Genomic DNA, 21,708 nt, shown 5'->3' with positions numbered 1-21,708 from the left:
GACGGCTGTTGGGGTGTAAGGCGGGGCTGAGGGGGGGGGGGACTCGGAGGCCCATCCATCACCCTCTCTCTCCCCTAGAGGCTGTACAGCGTTTTGCTGAACTGGCTGGACAGAGTTGAATCTGTCACTCCTGGCAGAAACCACCCAAGAGCTGAACTTGGCCTTCAACAGAGGCAGCTAAGAGGGAGGAACGTGAAGACTGACCCAGGAGGCGCGAGGCATGTCCTGCTCCGCCCGGGACAGGGTGCCTGGCCAGGCAGCACCACCCTGTATTAGCCGTCGCTGGGTGCCGCCCTGCGCGTGAGTTTTATTGTCTCAGTAACCCGCACGGCACTGGCCCCGTCTTACAGATGAGGAGACCGAGGGTCAGGGAGGTGGGGCTGGACTTCTAACACAGGTCTGATTCCAGGGCCCGCTTGCTCCATCCCACCTGTCCCACCGCAGAGAGAAGCGACCCGGGCTAGTAGTTCCGTTTCCCAAGGGGCCGGCGCCCAGCTCCTCGCCTGGATCTTTGCTGTCGCATCTTTTGGTGGTGGTGAGCGTTGCTGTTAGGGTTTCCCTCTAGGTGGGGGAAAATATCTCTTTACCCTGCAGTGGAACACTTTCCCCAGGCAAGTCTCTGACTAGCTAAATGGCTTGTCCTGCCTCTGTCGGCCGGGAAGACGCCCACTGCGACACGTGAGCCAGTCTGCAGGGACACGTTGAAGCAGCACTCTCACCCGCCACGTGCCCACACAGATGGCCATCAGCCGGGGCTGGGGATGCGGGGCCAGCTCGGGTGATGCGGCCAGGCGTGGCTCGTGTCCCAGGAGGCTGACCCCTCCCAGCGAGATGGCAGGGCTTTCGGGGCACTGGACTCCAGACCTCCGAGGGAGGTTATCCTTACGCTGCGTCAAAAGGGTGCGCAAGGGTCTCGGTCCACGCAGTCCTCGGTGGGTCAACAGGGAGCTGTCACGGGACCCTCTCAGCCATGCAGGGGCTCCCCCGGGGGAGAATGCTGGAATGGACCCTAGTCTCAAGCAGTGGCTTGGTCCAGGCCCTCATCCTGGGCACACAGAGCTGCTCCATGGGGGTCTTCGTAGAGTAGGGGGGGTGCGCAGGGCTGGCGTGAGCCCACGGGGACGGCGTGGAGGGGGGAGCGAGGAGACCACACCCGCTCAACCTTTGCCCCCGCCGATGCTGACCATGGTGGGGCCGGCGGGGCTCTGACCCTGGCTGGCTGGGCAGTGACGGGTGGGCTCTTCCAGCTTGGAGATGATCTCGGGAAGGGGCTGCAGATTCCACTCACCCTGCAAGAAAGGGACCAGGAGGTAAACTGAGGCTGGAGGGGTGAAGCGGAGGCCACCTCCCCAGGCACTTTTCCCAATGATCTCTTGCCCTTAAACTCACCTTGTCCCAAACCAACCCCCCGTTGCTACTTGCGGGTCCTCACCTGGAAGTCATCCTAGTCCCCCATCTGCCTCCTTGGCCGCCCCTCACTTCATTCAGAGAAGCAATCAGAAGCCCTGGGCACAGGCTGATTTTTTAGCGATCCCCCCCCCCCGCCCCCCGCCATGACAAGGCTGCATCAAAGGGCACATTTTAACCGCATCAGACGTCTGCCCCGAACGACTCTCTGACGCGCCATTGTGAGCCCCGCCCTTGGTGCTGGGAATGTTTGATTTAGCAATTAATCCAGCTCCCAAATGCCTCCAGAAAACCTGCCTTCCAGATCTGCAGGCTGCAGAGCCTTCCACGCCTAACTTAGCACCAGCCCTGGCCTCAGACAGGCGGCTGGCCCGGGGAATAAATGTGATGCCTTTGAATCCCAGTGGGTCTCAGATAAGGAGAGAAACCAGCCTGCGGTTTCAGACTGTTTGGTTTCTCACCTGCCCCTCCCTAAGCACTTTATTTTTAGGCTCTGGGGGAGTTTGCTGGCGGCCTGCTCATACCACCAAGATTAGTCCCGTGATGTGACGGCATCAGAGAGTGGGTAGCGCCCTTCTGGGGTGGCTGTCAGTTTCTCCCTCTGCAGACCGTCAGCTGTCTGTCTGGGCCCGTCTGTCACCACCAGATTACTCAACTGTTTTGTGTGAGTGCGTCTTGCCAGCTCCTTGGGGTGGAGCCCTGTCACCCAGGCCGGGGTCCTCTGAGGGGCCTGGGGCACAAAGGGGTGGGCAGCCGCAGAACTTGCTGCTGGGGGTTGGGAAGGGGCGACGGCGTTTCCAAGGGTGGCGGCTGGCGTGCCCCTAGCGCGCGTGCGCGCGCGCGCACACACACACACACACACACACACACACACACACACACACACACACGGCAGGCATACCTGGAAGCGGACAGCCGAGGACTTGTTGCAGTGCATGGAGATGGGGGCAAAGCTGTACAGAGCCTTGAGCACTTGGCGGTTGAAGGAGTTCCAGGGCACAGAGGCAAACTGCTCAGGGACAGAGGCTTGAGGGCAGGTGCAGACTTCCTCGCTGTTGAACCTTGTGGGGGGAAGAAACAGCCCAGAGTGGGGTATGGCAGAGGGGAGGGGAGCCCAGCAGGGCAAGTGACGCCTCCCTGTAGATGGGTGGGGTCCCCAGAGTAGCCCTCAGGCCACCAGCCTCCTAACATACTGCCTTGGCCCTGACTCCCTGCTGGCGATGGCTAATAGGTTCATCTCTTCTGCCAGCTTGGATCAGTTGGGAATGGCTGCTCCAGGGCTGGGTGGAGGGGGCTTCTCAGGCCAAGTCCAGACTCAATAGGAAACAAGTGTGGGGATCGATTAGTGACGCCTGCCACAGACACCTCAAGGGGGAATGGAGACATGGTTGCCACATTTGTGCTCCCCCTGCTCCCGGATTCCTCACTTTCGCCCAGCTGCCTAACAGGGCCTGGGGGGTTCTGGCTTGGGGTTCCCCTGCCATGCCCAGGGATGGAAGGCACAGCAGACATGCTCCCCTGGAGCCATCACCTGTTCACAAGGTGGAAATACTTCTGCAGGAAGCCAGGGTCCACGGCACTCTTGCAGAGCTCCAGCTGCGTCAGGGGGTAATAGTGCACATAGTTGACGCACATCTCCTCCAGGATCCCAAAGCCCCCCTGCGGGACAGAGAAGATGGCCCGTCAGCACTGGTGCTTTACTCCTGGATGCTGCCGCTCAACATCGCGTATATTCACTGCATTCATGCGTTCATTCGTTCCCTCATCATGCGGTACCAGATCGTGTTCTGAGTGAGCAAAGTCCCTGCCCTCTTGGAATTCCCAGCCTTTGCAGGAGAGACCAACAGCAAACAAGTCAGCCAGTACGTTCGTCTCGGGTGGTGGTCAGTGTTGTTAGGAATCAAACTACAATGGAGGCAGCAGAGAGGGGTATTAGTGTACCCATTTTATGGATGCAGAAACTGAGTCCCAGGGAGGGTAAAGGGCAAGGCCTGAGTGGACGCAGGCTCCTGACCTTGGCCGGGGAGCTGTCCCCTCAGTCTGCGGTGTGAGCCTGGGGACTGGGGACAGCAGGGGAGGCCTCCCCTCACAGCAGACCCCGCATGGCCACCCGTCATTTCCAGAACTCAGCTCTGGGAGGAGCAGGGGCTCCAGAAGAGGAGCCGGTGACTAGAGGCTGTCACAAGCCACCCAGGGAAACCTGTGGCTTTGTCATCCTGGGAGGGAGCAGAGTGCCACCAGCTTTAAGCCCCTGGCCAGGTCCCTGCTCTCAGAGCCGCTGAACATGGAGCCCAGACCCAGGAAGAGGAGGAACCTGGCAGCAGAGGGGCCAGGCTGGAGGGAGCAGAGGTCCGCTTGCAGCGGCTCAGACCCCAGCAGGGCAGGGGCAGGTTTGGGTGCATGGCCCCGGCCCACCTTTGCCTTGCCCAGGTTCCCAGCTCTTTGTGAACAATGGAGTGGGCCTGGGGGGTTTTATCTGGCTGGTGGGAAAGTTTGAGGGGAGAAAGGCATCCGCTTCTTTATGGCAGAACAAAAGTGCTGTAAAAAACCCAGCTGAGGGCTCACGCCAGGCAGTGGATAAGGAGCCCGGGCAGCTCTGCTCAAGGATGACTGTTTAAAAAGGAAATTCCCCAGGAGCAGCTGCCCGGCTCCTGAGTGGCACCTCTGGGGAGGGTTTTCACCTGTATTGTTCCCTGGTTCTGACCCCCCATTTCCCAAGGCCCCCGGCAACCAGAGCTTTCGTCACCCGTCCTGTCCTGGCCTCAGATCACGGAGATAACCTCCCTCCTGGAATTCCACAGATTCCTGTACCTCCTACTGATGGTCTAAGACATCAAAAGAGAGAGTCCCGACCCTCTGTGGGCTCTGCTCAGGAAGCCCTCCCTTTGTCTCCACCCTGGGATGGAAATCACATTTCAGGCTGTCAGAGTGTGGGAAGGCCCTGCTGCCCTCCGCTGTCATCCCGCCTGGTGACGTGGCCACCTCCCCGAGGAGGGTGTGGGGCGGTGGCCTGAAGCTGTCAGGAGCGCTCACGTGGCCAGAACATCCCTGGACGTGACACCATTTCTCCTGGATGAGGTCGGGTGGGGCAGGGAGCATGGCCCTCGCAGAAGCAGCACGGAGCAGGGCTTGGCCTGGGGGGCTCCCCTTCACTGTTCACTGGCTGGATGCCAGGCAGGTGCCTGACATCATCTCCCACCCTCAGCCCCAGTGGCCTCGCCCACAGAGTAGGAGATGCTGCGGGCCTGCCTGGGGCGTTGTTCATCTCATAAACTGCTCCCTACCGAGAGGCAGCACGTGCAGGGTTGGCGCCTGGACCAGCCCTGCTCCCTGCCAGCTGGGTGCCCCCAGCTGTTCCATCTCACTGTTTCCTGGGACAGCTGCCTCAGAGGGTCCTGGCCAAGCTTCAAGCGTTCCTACGCACAGACAGGCTGAGTCATTATAGCAAGTCCTCCGCGTGGAGAAGGGTTAGGGTTAGGAGGAGGCGCTCCACGTTAGCGGCTGTTGTTATGTACTGAGCCCCCCCTTGCAGTCTCATAAAGAAGGTGCTGGGGTTTAGGGCAGGGCTGCGTGCCTGCAAAGCTCTCCTGCCCCCCCACCCCACCAAGTTTGTGACCATAGACCCAGAGCAGTTGTCACCTTAAATCCAGACGGAGGGAGGGGTCACGTGGCAGGAAATTTGCAGGCACACAGCCCGGGGCTAAATGCCTGTTCAGCCCTAGTTGTCAGGTGTGGTGTGTGACTTTCAGCAAGTGTCTTCCCTCTCTCAGCCTCAGTTTCTCACCCATGAAAACAGAGACAAGGATTCCTACCTTGGAGACTGGTGTGAACCCTAAATAAGAGGTGGAAACACCCCGGTGTCCATCCACGCGTGAATGGCAAACAACTGTGGTCCATCCACACTATGGAGTCTTATTCAGCCAGAAAGAGGAATGAGGCACCGATTCACACTACAGCTTGGATGAACCTTGAAAACATGATGCTGAGTGAAAAAAGCCCATCACAAAAGGGCACAGATTATATCATTCCGTTGATCTGAAAGTCCAGAATTGGTAAATCCATAGAGACAGAAAGTAGATCGGTATTGCTTGGGGCTGAGGGGATGGGGCTGAAGGATTTGGGGTTTCTTTTGGGGGCAGGAAATGTTCTAAAATTGACTGCGGTGACGGTTGCACGTAGCGAATATTCTAAATGTCATTGAATTGCACACTTGAAGTGGGTGAATTATACAGTATGTGAATTATAGCTCAATAAAGCTGTTTTAAAGGAAATGAAATGGGACAGAGAGTAGACGTTCAATAAACGTCAGCTGAATGAAAAGACAGAGCAGTGCCGGGTGCAGACCAGAGCTCCTGGGTAGGGGAGGGGGCAGCGCAGGCTGGGATGCAACCCCAGGTCTGGTCCGCTGGGAACCTCGTGATTCCCGGGACGATTCCTGGGACCTACGCTGACTAACGAGACAGTCAGAGACGCCGTCAGCAAGTGGTCAGCGCGCTCGGGCGGTCTTGGTCTGTGCCTGTTGACCCGGCATAGTTGTTAACAGGGTCGCCCTTTGTTCTCAGAGGTGCCCCAGCTGTTCGATTCGTCACGTGACCACCTATCTGTTGGCGCTGCCCGCACACCTAGCCTTGAGGACAGTCGCCCCCTGGACAGATCCTCCTCCTGGGCTGCCCTGAACCCGCGTCCCAGCCCTCCGGAACAGAGTCAACTGTACACTTACACAGGATTGTCTTAGCATGAAGCCCAAAAGGGGACAGCATAACAATGAATGTTCCTGTAGCCCCTTTATTTTTGCTGATTAACAGTTTGTTAGAAAAGCAGCTGCAGGTTTGTTACCAAAGGTGGGAGAATGACCTTTGTCCTCTGCCTGCCTGCCCGCCTCCCCTCTGCCTGGCCCTCCCCGCCTCTCCCCCTCCTTGGTCTCTGTCTGACAATCGCCTCTCTTGGCCCTGCTCCCAACACCTCCAGCGCGTCTTTAGTTTTATCCCAACTCTGCTTGTCGCTGGTGGCAGGTGTGGCAGGCCTGTCTCCTTGTGGGCAGGGAGCAACCTCACGCCTGTGGCCACTCCCCAGCACCAGCTCTAGTGTTGATATTTATTGCCGTGGCGCTCTACCTAGGGCAGCCATCAAAATAACCCAGAGAGCTTGTTAAACCACAGGTCGCCCGGTGTCACCACCCAAATTCCGGCTCCAGCTCGACAGGTCTGGGGAGGAACCGATGAGTTTACCATCAAGGTCCCAGGGGATGCTGACGTTGCTGGTCCGGGGACCACACCCTGAGAGCCACTGGTTGATTGAATGAATGAGGGAGGGGCAGCCTCTGGTCTAGAGGAGATAAGGCTTGTCCACATGCTCTGCAGCAGGTGGCAAGAAGTCAGGTGACTTACCACGGTGGCCAGCTTTCTGTCTCCTGTGTTGTATGTGCAGGAAGTAATGAGCACGTCTCCCTGGAGAACCAAGCCGACAGACGCCCATCAGCACCTGCCCGCGTCGGGTACCAGGTGCACTGGGCCCGTCCCACCTGGCGCCTGACCGCGGTAGTCAATCCACTACTGAGCAACCCGGCAGTGGGCCCTGGGTCCCCACACATGAGGGTCACTCTCTGAGTGTCCCCAGGGGGTGATTACTCGTCGGCCTCTGTGGCCCCTTCCTACATGGGCCAGAGCCGGCCGGTGGTTGCCTGGGGCTGGATGGACCCACAGTGACCCCCATGCCCTCATCTCTCCCTAAAGCTCTCGGGTCTGCGGTCAGCTGATCAGGCGGGAGGACGCCTGTCACCCCAAGTGCTGTCTGGTCCCGGCCCCTCTGCGGCCCCTCCGTGCGGTCCCGGCGAGTCTCACGGTGGGGCAGCCCCAGCCCCTGCCCTGCATGGACCTGGCTCCGGAAGGCCTTCCACGGCCTCTGCCCTCCCCCATTGCTTCCTGGCCCCCCGTCCCTAACCGGGCACTCACCGGGTGGACGGACACGACCTTCTTCAACATGCGGATCTCCTGGGGTGGGCAGAGTGGGGGGGAGGGGAGGGGCAGAGAGGGGGGAGGGGCAGAGCAGGGGGGAGGGGGAGACTTCAGAGTACTGCAGACACAGCCCCCCCGACCCCTCTGTGGGAAGCCAGGACTGGCTAAGTTTGGCCTCTGGCCAGGAACAGATTAGGACAAGAAGGTGGTCATCTAAGATGGATGTTACCATCAAGCTGCCAGGGTCCCCCAGATCCCGCAGTCGGCCACACGCCAGAATCCCCCACCAGAGTCCCCCCCCAGATGAAATCCGCAAGAGGAACCGGCTGGCTCTGTGTGCGCTCCTCGGGTATCTGGGCCTGGCCCAGGAGAGGGAGCCCCGGAATGGGGGCGTTTCTATGGCCGTCGGGAGAGAGAGGGTCGGACAGCCCACAGCCATGCCCTGCGCGGGCCAGCAGGGCAGGGCGGGGCGGGGAAGGGGTGCGGGGTGGCGGTCCCTACCTGGAAGTGAGGGCTGTAGTGGTCGTCCCTGTTCACAACCTCCTTCTCGCGGCCGTCCCGGGCCAGCACCGTGACCACCTTCCTGCCCGTCAGGTGCGTGTGGAGTTGAGAGGCGAAGATGTGGATTCCGGAAGGAGGCAGAGCCTGCGGGGATGGGGGGGGGGTGGGTCAGGGCCTGGCCACGTGGTTGTCCGCACCCCCAGGGCCACGGAACGGCCATGTGAGTTTACTTCCCTGGACCGTTTGCATCACCCAGGCCCTTCCTTCTCCCGGATCGGTGAAACCTCCCATCAGAAAACTCAGTAGAGGGACGTCCCTGCTGGTCCAGTCGTTCAGAATCCGCCTTCCAAGGCAGGGGACGCAGGTTTGATCTCTGGTTGGGGGACTAAGATCCCACATGCCACGGAGCAACTAAGCCCACGCGCTGCAACTGGAGAGAAGCGTGAGGCTCGTCCGGCTGCCGACGGCTTCCCTTTGGGTCCTCTCCTGAGCCCCCGAAGGCTGGTCGGTTCATTCTGCCTTTATTCCACAGACTCGAGGGTCCTCACGTCTGGCGGACGACGTGGGACAGCAGTGCCGGGCCGTCGTGCCCAGCCTCTGCCGGCCTCCAGCACTGGCAGGTCCCCAGCTGCCCTCGGCGTGACCTCCCTTCATCCGCATGGCGGCCAGGCAGCTGTTCCGTGCTCTCACCATCACCTGGTACTACAGCCGTGGTGCTGACCACTGAAGCTGCAGGCAGGCAGCACGGAGGAAACAGGCCAGCCCTCACATCACCACCAGGGCAGACGGCAATTTTCCAGATGTTTCCCCTGCGTTAACGTTCACTTGATTTAGACAGAACGTTTCCGAAAACGGATTACACACGTCAAGCTTTTTCTCCTCGACGCGGTCATCTCCCTGACCACACACCGCCGTGTTCGTCCACCCCATCGGCTGCTCAGGGAGGTCCTGGTGCCCTCGCCCCGTCACTGAGTGACCCCAGGCTGCTGCACTTCTGCAGGTCACCCGATTTCACATTTGTGCTTCTATCTTGTTCTCCTCCAGCTACCGTCCCCTGCCCTCGTCATTATGGATACCTTCTGGCCCCCTCACAATGATTTGAGGACTGGGAAACCTTGTGGCCACATTTGTGACAACTGGGGCCAGGCCTGGGAGCCCCTGCTGACCAATGGGGGCCTGGGTTTCTCCTGTCTGGTCCCCAGAGGCTGACCACTGGCCCAGAGTCGTGGGTGTGTGACAGGTGCAGGGGGATTGCTGTCCTGGGGCCTATGGTCCAAAAAACTGTACTTCTTCTTGGCTTGTCGTCAGTGAGGATACCTAGACCAAGCCAGACTTCTGACTGCAGAAATTACGCCCCTCGGAGGTCTGCTAACGGAGATGAGACCCTCACTCTGCCGGAGGCCCTTCCACGAGAGTCCACAGAAATGCGATTTTCACGAAGAATGTACCATTTAAAGGGGAACAAGAAAACTGAGTTATTTTTATTTTGTGCTGGAAAGTATTTAGAGACTCTGGTGAGAGAAGGCAGGTCTGCGTTCCCAGGCTGGTGAGAGGCATTCTCAAGGTCAGCGGGTCAATGTGACCCGTGTACCCCTGGCAAAGGTCAGTCACTGGGCCTGGGGCCCCTCTTTGCCGGTGAGTCTGCAGCCCCAGCTCCAGGCTCAGGCCACAGAGACTTTCACACGGCAAGGTGTCACCACGTTCTGGGGACACGGGAAAGTGTCAGATGCTGGTGTGGTTATGATTTATCACCCCTGGTCTCAGATAAGAGCTGACCCACCGTGGATGCAGATGAGGCCAGTGCAGTCTGACAGCTCTGTCCCTTCAGCTCGAGGGCACTTTGCTTGCCTAAGACTTGGAGGCTCAGGGAGCTCCCGGGAAGAACAAATCCCAGGGAATCAACTCACTGGGAAGACAAATCCGCATATAAACCGCATCACAAAGCAGGCTGCTGTGTGAAGTCAGAGAGACCCATGTTTGACTCCTCACTTTGCAACTGGAGGCACTGTGGCCCCGGCAAGCCTCAGTCTCCTCATCTGTGAAGTGGGGACGCTAATACTCACCTTGCAGGTCATCGTGAGAAGCAAAGGTACCACATGGGAGAGAGTGTTTGCAGCATTCCCAACAGACCATGCCATAACACCCACCATATGAAAAGAACTTTTGGTTTCTTTTACTACTGGTTTCTACCAATAGTAAGACAGACAACCCACTAGAAACTCTGGATAACGTTATGAACAGATATTCGCAGAAAGGAAGGGCAAATGGCCAAGAAACAGGTGCAAACATCCTCAACTTCCACAAATGGGGAAATTCCAATTGAACAACAGTGATGTTTTTCTCCCAAGTGATTGAGAAAATATTTTAAGCATTGATAATATGGTGGGTCAGTAAGTCTGGGGCACCAGGCACCCTCTGGTACTGTCGGGGGAAGAAGCCCCAGAATGGGCTTTCTGGGGGGCGTTTTGGCAGATTTATTCAAATTAAAGCTCACATCCCTGTGCGTGGCAATTCCACCTCTAGAATACACCTGATACACATTTCCCGTGGGCACAGAATTTCCCTGCGGGCTTCTTCCTGTCAGTGGAAAGTTGACAGCAGCCTGGATACTGGTGACAAGGGGACAGTTCAGCACAGGCCGGGGCTGGGGGAGGCCGGGGAGAACCGAGGGCCCAGAACTGGGGGACTCACTTCCGCTCCTCCCGAAGCTCGGTCCCCCCGTCTGCTCCCGAGTCTAAGCGTTACCTGTGCCACACATGCCCTCGCACGGTGGCCCTGGGGACCAGCGTTCCCTTGTGTGCCGCGCCCCAGGCACTTCGCTGGCCTCACCTGGTCCAGCGCCAGTGAAGTCCCCACTGAATCCGTGCTGTGCGTCGGTTAAAGGGCAAGTCACGGACAAACGTTCACTATTCAGTTTGTTTTTAAACACGCCGCATGTAAGGGCTTGTAGAAACAGGTAGGGAAGAAGTCCGGAGGGGCACAAGAGATCCAGCAACTGGCTATCTCGGGGAGGAGGAGAGGTTGCTGGGACCAAGTGGTGTTAGCTGCACTGCCTGCATTTCTCATGGTGAATGCGTGTCTATCTCATTCATAGGATGAGCACGTATTTTGAACACTGGCTCAGGTGTGGACTAAATGGGAGCCAGTTATTACTGGAGAGGGAGGTGCAGACGCCTGCCGGCCGGTGGGAAGACTCCTTGGCATCCAGAGGAGGTGAGGGGCAGGGGGCTGGTGGAGCTGCAGGGTGGGGAGAGCACAGCCACAAGCCACCGACCTCGGCCCCCACCCTCGGGGCCTCAGCAGGGGAAGCAGGGCGGTGCCAGGCCCAGCCCCATGTCCGGCCCACTCACCATCTGGGTGCACTTGTCCGTGCAGTAGCCGGTGAGGACGAAGGCCGTCTCCCGCGGGGGGATGGCCATCACAGGCGTGTACACCAGGCCCAGCTCCATGATGCCCGCATCGAAGCGCCGCAGCGTGGCCGTGTAGTACAGGCGGATGCCCGAGGAGTCGCGCCGGCCTGGGAGGAGGAGGGACGGAGGTGAGCGGAGCCCCTCGCCCCGACCCCCGCCTGGCACACGGACCACCCCTAGCCACCCTCAACCAGGAGGCGCCAGTCACCCACACCTGCTCCCACCTGCCTTTGTTCCCACACCTGTTTACCCCAGGCGGACGCCATGGTTACCACAAGGACCAATTCACCCGTGCAATTCCCACGTGCAAAGCAAGAGCCAAAGAGCCATTGTTTCTGTGAAAACGAGGTGAATGCTTTGGAAAGACTTGATTAAGGCAACAAAAGGAAACCGAACGCCGTGCTGTTGAACCGGGTCGGGTGAGATGCCTGCAGTGGGTTTAGGAAGCTCGCCAACACCTCAGAGGGCTTGGGAAGTGCTTTGATGTTCTTCCTGCTGGTTCAAAGGGCTCTGAGCTGGAACTGGCCAGCAGGACGACCTGTCGGTGAGGTTTGGGCAGAGAGCAGGGCATGGCCGCTCTCACAGAGGAGCCTCGGCCCCGTTGGGCAGGTAAGCGTGAGTCTGCGTGGTGAAGTCAGCAAGAAGCGTTTAAGGCACATCCTTCTTGTGGCCTCTCTCCCTCCTTCCTCCTTTGATTCCTGTCCTGCAGGGTTGACCCAGGGGCTGCGTATGCTGGGAGGACATCTTAGGAGAAACCTGAGCAGGAGCGTGGACCCCTGGAGTGGGGTCAGCACTAAGGGTGTAGTCCCCCGGCTCACACATCGTCCTGGGTCCCATCTGCTCAACAGTGTGCTGTGTGTTCTCAGGCAAGTTGCTGTCCCTCTCTGGGCTTGAAGTCAAGGACCTCTTCCAAAGAAGAATTTGGTGCTCTGCCCATCATGTTCCAGCCACACCTGCCAGGTCTTCTTGTAGTCGACAAATTGTAGAGTACAAGTCTCCCTGGGCAGCCTCCCAGTGGTCATACGAAGCTGACGGACGGAGGTCTGGGGATGCCGGCACCCACAGGTCTCGAGTATCCCCTTCCTTGCCCGGAATCGGTCAGCGAGGCCCTGAGCATTTCGGGGCTGGTCCCATGGGGGAGGAGTAGGGGCTGGACATGGCCCACCCCCTCGGAATGGGCAGGAGTGCTGGGAGCTGGGCGGGGGAGCCCGTGTAACTGAAGAATCATCCTCTCGCAATTACAAACGGGGAAACTGCGGCTCAGAGCCTGAGCTGAAGACCCTGCTCAAGATCGCAGGGCTGGGAAGTGGCCAAGCTGGGACCCCAGCCCAGGGCACCTCTGGGGGCAGGGCTGTCTCCCTGCTCAGCTGCTCTGAGGTGGAGCTGAGAACACACCGTCTTGCCTCTGCCTCCCTCCCTCCCTGCCCTGTTCTCCTCCGGCAATGTCCAAGCTCAGCCTCTGTATCTCTGGGCTGATTACATCAGAGGATAATAATAAAAAGGGAGATGCAATTGGTTAAAATTCAGATGGGGATTAAATAGTGAAATAATTGTTGAATTTTGATATTTATAGAAAAGAGACCCATCTCCAGATTTGCAAAGTGACAGGAGCATCCTTATATTTGGCAAAAGATCCATAAATACAAGCAGATAATCTGGAAGAGACAGACTTCCCTGATGCTTAAGGAGTTTTCAAAAATCCATTTGCTTTCAGGTTTTAAATGAGCAATAAATCCCGTATCATGCTAAAGGCCCAAGCTGACTTATGCTCCTCTCTGTGTGCGCTGTAGATAATTCCAGTGGTGGCAGAAAGTATTAGTTATGTAGCCAGGAAGAAGTCGCTGGCAGCTATTGGTTGAGCACACCCCGGTGCCCACATCCAGTTGGGAGCGTTACATGCATGAGCTTTCCCAGCCTCAGGACAGCTGAGGGAGGTCAGGAAGCACGGACAGGGGTAGGGGTCACCCACCCAGGGTCACGCAGCTAGGGAGACACAGGCTGGGACCTGGCCTGGAGCTGATGTCTAATCTCTCAGACTATTTCTGCCCCTCACTGACACAAATGAAAAATGTCATTTAAAAAAACAGAGAGTGAGTGAGAGGAAGAGGGCTATGTGGCAGTATATGGCAGAAGATACTGGTGAAACAGAGAGAGGAAAATGTTTTCAGTTTCTGATACAGTATCAACTGGCATCATCATCCTAAAGACTGACCCTGGTTGCTCCACCTTCAGGCACAGCATGATCCAGCAGTCCCTGCCCCCACCTCGCTTTCCCATCCCCTACATTGCAGCCAGGCTGGACCGCCTGTCTCCCTTTCCCACCTCCATGTCTGTGAACAGCACAGTCTATCCCTCCATCTGGAATGAAGCACCTGTCAGCTTCCCCTGTGAAAATGCTCCTGGTCCTCCGAGGCCCAGGTCACAAGCCGCCATGATGCCGCCCAGGCTGTGTGGGCTCTTCCTTTCATACTTTCTTGCACTTCGCTTGTGTCTCCCTCCTAAAAAGCCTTTGCACCTTTCTGGACCTAAGGTCTGGTGTGGTAAATTGGGGAATGAGACATGATCCTGCATCTCACACAAGGGGGTCTTGTGGATTTCTGTTTACCTAGTATAAATTCAACAGCAGGAAACAAACAAGAGCCATCCCTCCAGCGCCCAGGGCAGACATCGCTAATCAATCCCAGCACGGCCTTCAGCTGCCTTTCCAGCAGGGAGCTGGAGCTGCAGCTGAGGGTCAGTCAGGGGAGCCCGGTGAGCAGAACCTGTTTGCCACCCTGACACAGAACACATGAAAATAAAATCCCATTGACGCATTCACACTCCAGGCATGCATTTGCTCTGTTGTGACAGGTTTTGAGAAGCAGGAGGGAAGTTCATAGCCAGAAACGCCCCCCAGTGAGCCAGGCACTCCCCGTGCCCTGAGGAGAGTCCTGGGGCCGTGCCTCCCAATGGTCAAACCATTGGAGGCTGGGTTCTAGGCAGGGATCATGTTGGCTCTGGAGTGGCCTGCATCCTGCCATCCTGCCAGGTGCCCTGTCCTGGCCCAGCCTGCTCTGCGGACGGCAGAGCCACCTCTCATGGGTGCTGGAGAGTCACCCTTTTGTGGAGGGGAGGTCAGGGATGGGGGGGCATCTCCTGGTCTGAGCAGCCTCACAGAAGTTAGATTTTCAGGGGAGACGGCACATGGGACCACTCCAGCCTGTGACCTCCCTCCATTGTCTGTGACCCCGTTGGTTGGCACACCCTGATGCTAGCCCTCTGCTCTGCCGGGTGCCAATGAGGAAAGGGTGTGGGAGGAGGGGTGAGCTGTGTTTACTCAGATGGACCCGACATCTAAATGATTCCTTACAGCTTCAGAATCAGACCAAGCTTGCCAGGTTCAAGTGTGGGCTCGGCCATAGCACGGCTGCACCACCGAGGCCACGGAGACGGGTCAGACCAGACCTCCTGGCTCTAAATTCCTACTCGCTTCATGGCCCTGGAGGCATCCCTTTACCACTGGCCTTAATTTGCTCTTCTGCAAAATAGGCACACAAGAAACCTCTACCTGCCTTTCCCAGGTGGTACCTGGGACAGCGTCGTGTTGATGGCAGCTGGTGCTTATGAAGCGGGAGGGGTGAAGGTGCTGGGCCCCCACTGTGCGGATGAGCCAGCCGATGAGACTCTGCCTGGGGAGCCCCCTGCAGGCCCGGGAGACGGGCAGTGAACAAGAGACACAAGAGGGACGCAGGCCGCGGCGGGCCACGTGACAAGGAGGCTAGACCTGGGGGGAGACGGATGCGGTGCTAAGCCCCGCCAGCCCGGCTATCTTCCTAACTGGGTATGGCCGTGCCCAGTGTTCCCGAGGGGAGGACGGTAAGGCTGGAAGCACACCTCGGAGCTCCCTACCTTTTATCATCAGCGGGTTGTGGTAGTGAACTTCCAGGCGGAGAAATCTGGAGGACCCAGGGCCCCCGAAAGCAAGGCCGGCTTCCTCTGGGTAGTAAAAGGCCTGCAGGGAGCAGGGAGGGTGGGGTCATGCCGGGCAGACAGACTGGGGTGTCAAGAGAGGGGTCCTGGGGCGGTCAGGGCATACCCACCCATGTGCCGGGGCCTGAGCTGCAGAGAGGGGTGTTGGTGGGGCAGCCGGATTAGGACTCTCCCCCTGACGGGCAGGTCATTACCAGCCCATGCAACGTTCCTATTAGACTCGGGGTCACGGAGCGGGGAGAGCTCATGCCCCCAGGCGAGCCCACCGCCCAAGCCCCTCCTCTGAGCTGGTGGAGGAAGCTGCTGGAAGACCCTGGACGCAGCCCAGGGAGGCCAGCCCCGGGACCACACTGTGCACAGACCCCTCCAAGTCCAGCGGAACTTGATCGGGGAAATGAGAGCAATGTCCACGAGGAATGTTAGGTCATGGGGCTCTTGCATTTTTACAGGAAAGTAACGGAGGCTGGAGAAGGCGTTCGTGGCTCAAAAGAGCCATGGGACTCCAACAATGTACAGGTGGTGGGGAGACGGGGTTATTCGGGGCCTGGGTTGCCCTGGGGGCCTCACAGGCTCCCTCCTTCTTGGAGGCTCTCATGCATAAGTGGGGGCCCCCTGGGGAGATGCTGGGAAGGGCACGCACCTTGGCGCCCAGGGCCCAGGCAGCCAGCACGTGGCGACAGTAGTTGAGCCGCTCCGGCTTCATCTTGGAGTCGCAGGGCCCGCTGAAGTGGGGGAAGCTCTCGAACTCGGCTGCGCACTGGAAGACCTCCATGTGGTGCACCAGGGCCTCGTTGCCCTCGGTGACGATGGGCTCGTACTGTGGGAGTGGAGCACCCCCTGAGCCTGGGGCAGCAGACCCCGCCCACCCACCTGCTCACCCCCACTGGTGGGGCTCTGACCCAGCAGCTCCCTTCCGTGGGCCTCTGCTTGCCCCTCTGTAAAATGGGAGGGTTGAGCCAGGTGATTTCCAGGGGTGCTTCTGGGACTCAGGGTTTTGGGGGTGGAGCCACCACCCCGGAACCAGGCAGAATCTGCCAGAAGCTCACGGTAAGCTCAGGAGCAAAGGGAAGGGGACCCAGGCAAGTCATTTCCCGATGAGGGGGTTGGCGGACAGGAAGGCAGCAGTCCTCGTGTGAACGTGGCAGTGGCTGCACAGACACACGGAGACTGCCCAAGGCAAGGCTGAGCCTGGGGGGCAGGTGCAGCCGTGAGTCAGGCCCACCACTTCCTGCTGTGTGACTTTGGGAACTCACACCACCTCTCTGGGCTGTACGTCCGCGAATGGAAATAAGAGTGATAATATCTAGCACTATGTGTGTAGTACTGTGGTGATGGAGGGGGTAAACCACCTCCCCTTTCCCTAGGGCCAGGCAAAGAGGGGACATTCAACAGCTACTGTCGTTACTGTTATATCTCCAGGAAGGTGTTTAGAGCAATTGAGCTCTGAGTTGAGTTGTTATTTCATGAAGGAGGACGGTGTCCTGACGGACAGATAAATAGCTAGACAGCCGTTCCAGTCCCAGGAGAAGATGCAAAAATCAAGACATCAGTTGCCTTTGATCCAGGCTGGGAAACTGGGGTGCAGCAGCAGCCCTGGGAGGGTGGGGAGTGAGCAGGGTGACGGGGGGGTCAGAGCACACTTGTGGCTGCAGAAAGTTCAGACCCTGCCTGGGGTCCATGCCACAGAGGTCACTGGTCCAAGCAGGACCGTGGACAGCTCCCCAGGGCCGGACACCTCTGAGGCCCCAGGGGGGAGGCAGAGCTGGGACGAGGACTGGGCCCACGTACCATGACGATGTGGTGCCGAGAGAAGCCGTCCGGGAGCTCAGTGATGTAGCACCAGTACGTGGTTTCCTGGCCGGGGACCAGGACGTCTGGGGCGCGGATCTCCATGGTGCGCATGTCCGAGGGCAGGGCCGGGATGGAGATGTTGGGCTTCAGCAGCTGCACCCTCTGCAGCCCCGTCTGCAGGCTGGAGACGTTGATGGCCTCCAGTGACTGGAACGGCTCCTCCAGGATCCCGTACACCAAGTGGACGGTGCCGTCCTGCAGGCGAGACAGGGCCCCGCGCTCGCCCACTCACACCCCCAGAGCTGGGCTCCTGGTAACCGGGGAGACGCCAGGTCCCTACCCACCCTTGCCTGGCCGGTGACATGCCCGGTTCTCACCTCTCTGAAGGAGGGGAGCTTTGAGGCTCTGCGTGGACCTGGCTGGGATTAAATCCAAGGCCGACCACCCCCAGAGCCCACGGTTTGCACCAGCCATTAATACGTGTTGTCTTCCTAAATGCTTTCTATCTACATTTGCTTAGCATCCGTTCAACTAACCATTGCTGGGTCGCTGTGACCCAGGCCGGCTGGCTCACCTGGGACGTGTGTTCCCTCCACCACCCCCAGGGTCACTGGGGACAGGGCTGTTCTCTGCACAGGTGTCTCAGAGGTCCAGGCAGAAGGCTTCCCCACACCCAGGCTGGAGGCTCTGAGCTGAGCACACGTTGGCACCAGACGCCGTGCAAAGTTCTGGGAGAGGGTCCTCTGCCTGCCCTTGCCCTTGTCCATGGGGAAGGTGAGCCAGGAGGGGGAGGACTCAGACCTCCTTCTGGAAGGACACTTCTTCTGGCTCCAGCTCTGTCCCCTCTGTGCCGTGTGTCCCTGGGCAAGTCCTCCCCTGTCTGGCCTCAGTTTCCTCGTGTAGCACTGGGCCAGCCCATGTCACTGACACGCCGTAAAGATAACACAGACTTTGGGTGTCAAGGTGCATTGGCAAGTGGAAAGGAGTTTGTCTTCAGGAGATAACTGGTTTGTTTTTCCCTAAGGGTCTTGGAGCAACGTGAGAAGCCTAAGGATTTTTAGATCTGTTGCGGCTATGAATTCCTAGACAGAGCAGGTCGAGCCTTACAGATCATCTAATTCCCTTTTCTCCTTTTACAGACAGGTAAACTGAGGCCCAGAGGGGATGGGGACCCGCCCTGAGCCTCACAGCCCATTGGCCACAGAGCCAGTCTGGGAAACCAAGTCTCCTGGGCTCTTTCCAGAATTCTACTGAAGATGCTGGACCAGGAGGAGAGAGCTAGTCAGGCGTGAGATCACTCAGGTCCCTGTCTGAAAGCTTCGGGGCGAGACCAACATCTAGAAACATGTCAGCTATGTGTCAACCAAGAGCTGCTTATTCGCCGGATCAGACGCCGATGGCAGAGCTGGTTTCTCCCGACCTGCCTTGTCCCCACCCAGCCGCCTCTGGAATCCACGCTCTCTGTGCATGGCTGGCCCGGGGATACTGCCCTGGGATGCGAGAGGGCTCCACGCAGCCCACGGTCTACTGGGCAAGCGGGCTGCCACCCACCTCGATGAGGTAATCCTTGGGGTCACAGGTGCCAAAGGGCCTCTTGAACAGCAGGGATAGGCCTTCCCGGGTCCTCTGTGCCCGCAGCAGCTGGTAATCCTGCTGGGCATCCAGGTGGATCTGCCCCTTCTGGTCACTCCAGGCGTCCTACGGAGGCAAGAGCAAAAGGGGCCGAGCCGTGGGGCCAGAGTTCAGGCACACCTCGCCCTGGGGCTCCTGGGGTTCTGCCCCGGGTGGGCGTCACACCCACACTCGGTGTCTGCCTGAGACAGTGGAGTTGACCTCCAACCCCACTCTCTTCCTCTGTGCCCTTGACACACGGCCTCAAACGCCAGCCAGGACTCACTGGGGCTGGTTAGCCGTGCAGGTTCCCAGACCTCTGGGTGGGACCCAGGAACCTGTATCACGAAGAAGGTGCCATGATTGGGAATGTGGAGCCTTAGACGAAGAATCGCCTTTGGTCTGTGGAGGGAGGGACCCTAACAGCACACGGAGCCTCGGAGAGGGTTTGGGGGGCCCACCCCGCACTTGCACACCCCTGAGAGTGAGCCCGCCTGAAACGCTGCACCCCCAGCGTCTTGCCCACCTCGCCCTAGCCTTAGCCTTGCCCGGAGAGGGTAAACCGAGGCCCAGGAGGAAACGGACCCACTGCATTTCCCCAGGATGTCCGAGGGTGGTGGTTCTGGCCAGACCCTGCCCTCCTCTCCCCCAATCTGTTTCCCTGGGACCCGGCTCTAAGGCTCGGCCACCCCGGGCTCCAGGCCAGGGCACGGAAAGACGTCCACCCGGCAAGGAGGCTGTGAGGGAAACCCTGCCCCCGACAGGCAGGCCGCTATTCCAGTTCAGGAACAACACGGGACCACCAGTCCTTGGCCTTAGGGTTTTCTTAAACCCTGCATTCAGGGCTAAAGCATGTTTTCCTCATTTCCTTGAGCAAAAAAGAAACCTGCAAAAGATTTTGCCAAATTTTCCCTAGAGAAAAACACCACAGTGAAGCTCGTGCTGGGGCCCACTGCCGATCTGCAGAAGGACTCATTGTAAACGGAAGCAGAAAGTCAGCTTGTGATCCCTCGGCTGGAAATCTAGAATGTAATTGTTGAACATATTGCTAAAGGAGGAAAAACAAGTCTGACATTTGTTTGCATAGGAATTTGTTGTGCAAATTAATCCTGCCTGTGCTGGAGGACCAAGTCACCCCAGCTCTCTTGGCAGCCGGGTAAGCTGCTCCCGGGCGTGGCGGCTCCTCTGGGACCGGCTCAGAACCGCGCTGCCCAGGTCTTTCTTGGCCGTGACCCGTAGCCACTGAGCATCCTGGTGTAGGAGAGGTGGGACAGCCCGGGGCCCAGGCGGCCCCGCCCCGTCCGGCTGGCGGTCGGGCTCACCCACCCTCCCCTGGGAAGTGGGCAGAGCTCCTTCCTGCCTGCAGAGTTGTGGCAGGGGTTGGACAGAGCACCACCGGGTTCCAGAAAGACCAGCTCGTGTGAACTTACACATCCCAAGAAGGTGGAGAGGGGTTATCGTACCCACTCTGCAGATGAGGAAAGCGAGGCCCGGGGGCCTATCCTGACCCTGGCTCGGTGCTCCTGCTGGATTCCCACACTTAACTGAAGCAAGAGCCACTCTGCTCACAGATAAAGTGCCTCCTGACTTAAAAACTATTTTAACCCTCCTGCGTCTGTTTCCATGAGAGAGTTGGGTTTGGTCCCCAGAGAGGTCAGGCTGGAAGAATGTAGGGTGGTGGCTCCGGGCGAGACGGCTAGGCTCCCCCAACCCAGAGGGCCTCCCTTCAGCTTGTCGAGGGCCCCCAAAACCTCTCTCCTTTGAAGGGAAACCTCCCCCCCTCCTTCGCCCTTGCTGGCAAGAATGGGGGTGAATTTGAGGCGTGGAGTGAAGCGCACGCCCTCAGCGTCCCGGCTTAGCTCCACGGGCGGTTCGTTGCACGCCTGGGTTGGGGGCCGGGGAGCCTGCACCCGCTCAGGTCACCCACGTGTGCAAGCACCGCGCCCGTGGCACTGGGCGGGCAGGCCAGCCACCGTGCTTGGCCGCATGTGACCTCTGGGCGCTCTTTGTGCGGGTGGGTACGTGGGGGCCGCCCTCCCGAGGGCGGGGGCAGTGGAGGGCGTGTGTTTATGTGGCGAGTGTGTCCTTTGTGTGCGGCTGTGCTCCTTGGGCACGCTGAGCTCTGTCATTTGGGGTGTGCAGTCAAGGACCATGGAAGTCATCTGTTTCCCATTTTGTCCTCACATCAGCAGCCCCGAGATGCCCAAGCTTGGGACACAAGGGGTGCTCAGAGTAAACGTGACCAGAGAGGCAGGAGGGAGACTTCCTTTGCCAGGTTAAGCACGGTGAGTGTAGAGGAAAAGGCAAGTTCAGGAGCACTGCGGAGGGAAGACTCACCCCAAAGTAGGCACTGTCCCCGTCGGTCCAGAGCACGACCAGGTCGGCGTTCTCCAACTCGCCACGGTCCGACATGCCGAACAGGACGCCGGCCTTGAGCTCCCGCACCAGGAGCTGGAAGTGGACAGTCTCCTGCACGTAGCTGACGTTCCACGACAGCTCCAGGATCCCCTCAGGGTCCAGGGGGATGCGGTAGGGGAAGGGGCTCTCGGGGGGAGCCGAGCCCTGCAGGGCGGCCACCAGGATGACCAGGAAGACGGCCACCGCTGTGCCGTACATGGAGGCCGCCTCGCGCACACTGGGGCTGGGGACCCGCATGGCTGGGTGAGCTTGGCCGCCCCACCTGGCCATTTATGTCTCGGCCCCGCAGGGGGTGGGCCCGGGCTCCGCCGGTAATCACATTTGTCTGGTGGGGAATTCAATTGTCCCAGTGACCCTCCCACCGGGCCGGGCCCCAGGCCAAACGCTTTGCTGCCCTCGCTTCTCCTAATTGGCACTAATGACACATGGACATCATCAGTGGGAATTGAAGCAGACAGGCTGGTTTCATGCCCCTTGAATAGTCTCTGAGAGGTGTCCGGAAAGGGCTCGTCCCTGCAGGCGTCCTCCAGCCAGGCACTGCGCTGACCACCAGGCTGGCTGGCTGCCTGGGCCTGTCCCCGCAGAGCTGATGGATTGGGCCCATGCTGCTCCGCCCGTGGACGGGCAGACTGAGGCTCCGAGGGGTT

At 59.0% G+C, this 21,708-nt stretch overlaps 1 protein-coding gene across 1 annotated transcript; it reads right to left on the bottom strand.

The window, feature by feature from the left end:
• Positions 1-1,157: 1,157 nt before the first annotated feature.
• Positions 1,158-21,298, bottom strand: DBH (dopamine beta-hydroxylase). Its single transcript, XM_068553087.1, has 12 exons — positions 20,981-21,298; positions 18,584-18,730; positions 17,030-17,287; positions 15,882-16,058; positions 15,161-15,263; positions 11,213-11,379; positions 7,863-8,006; positions 7,359-7,397; positions 6,795-6,854; positions 2,939-3,066; positions 2,309-2,468; positions 1,158-1,289 (listed from the first exon to the last, which is right to left on the bottom strand). The coding sequence occupies exons 1-12, from the start codon at positions 21,296-21,298 to the stop codon at positions 1,158-1,160; spliced, it is 1,833 nt and encodes a 610-aa protein (XP_068409188.1).
• Between the last annotated feature and the right edge of the window lie 410 nt (positions 21,299-21,708).

The sequence above is a fragment of the Eschrichtius robustus genome, chromosome 10 (assembly GCF_028021215.1).
Source record: "Eschrichtius robustus isolate mEscRob2 chromosome 10, mEscRob2.pri, whole genome shotgun sequence".
Lineage (NCBI taxonomy): Eukaryota > Metazoa > Chordata > Mammalia > Artiodactyla > Eschrichtiidae > Eschrichtius > Eschrichtius robustus.
This window is presented reverse-complemented; position numbering and strand designations above follow the sequence as displayed.

Excerpts from the sequence above, each read along its gene's own strand:
- DBH (XM_068553087.1), bottom strand. The coding sequence starts at position 21,298 with ATGCGGGTCCCCAGCCCCAGTGTGCGCGAGGCGGCCTCCATGTACGGC. Across the intron at positions 18,731-20,980 it reads GGGACAGTGCCTACTTTGGG|GACGCCTGGAGTGACCAGAA; the intron begins GTGAGTCTTCCC and ends TTGCCTCCGTAG. Across the intron at positions 6,855-7,358 it reads AGGTCGTGTCCGTCCACCCG|GGAGACGTGCTCATTACTTC; the intron begins GTGAGTGCCCGG and ends TTGGTTCTCCAG.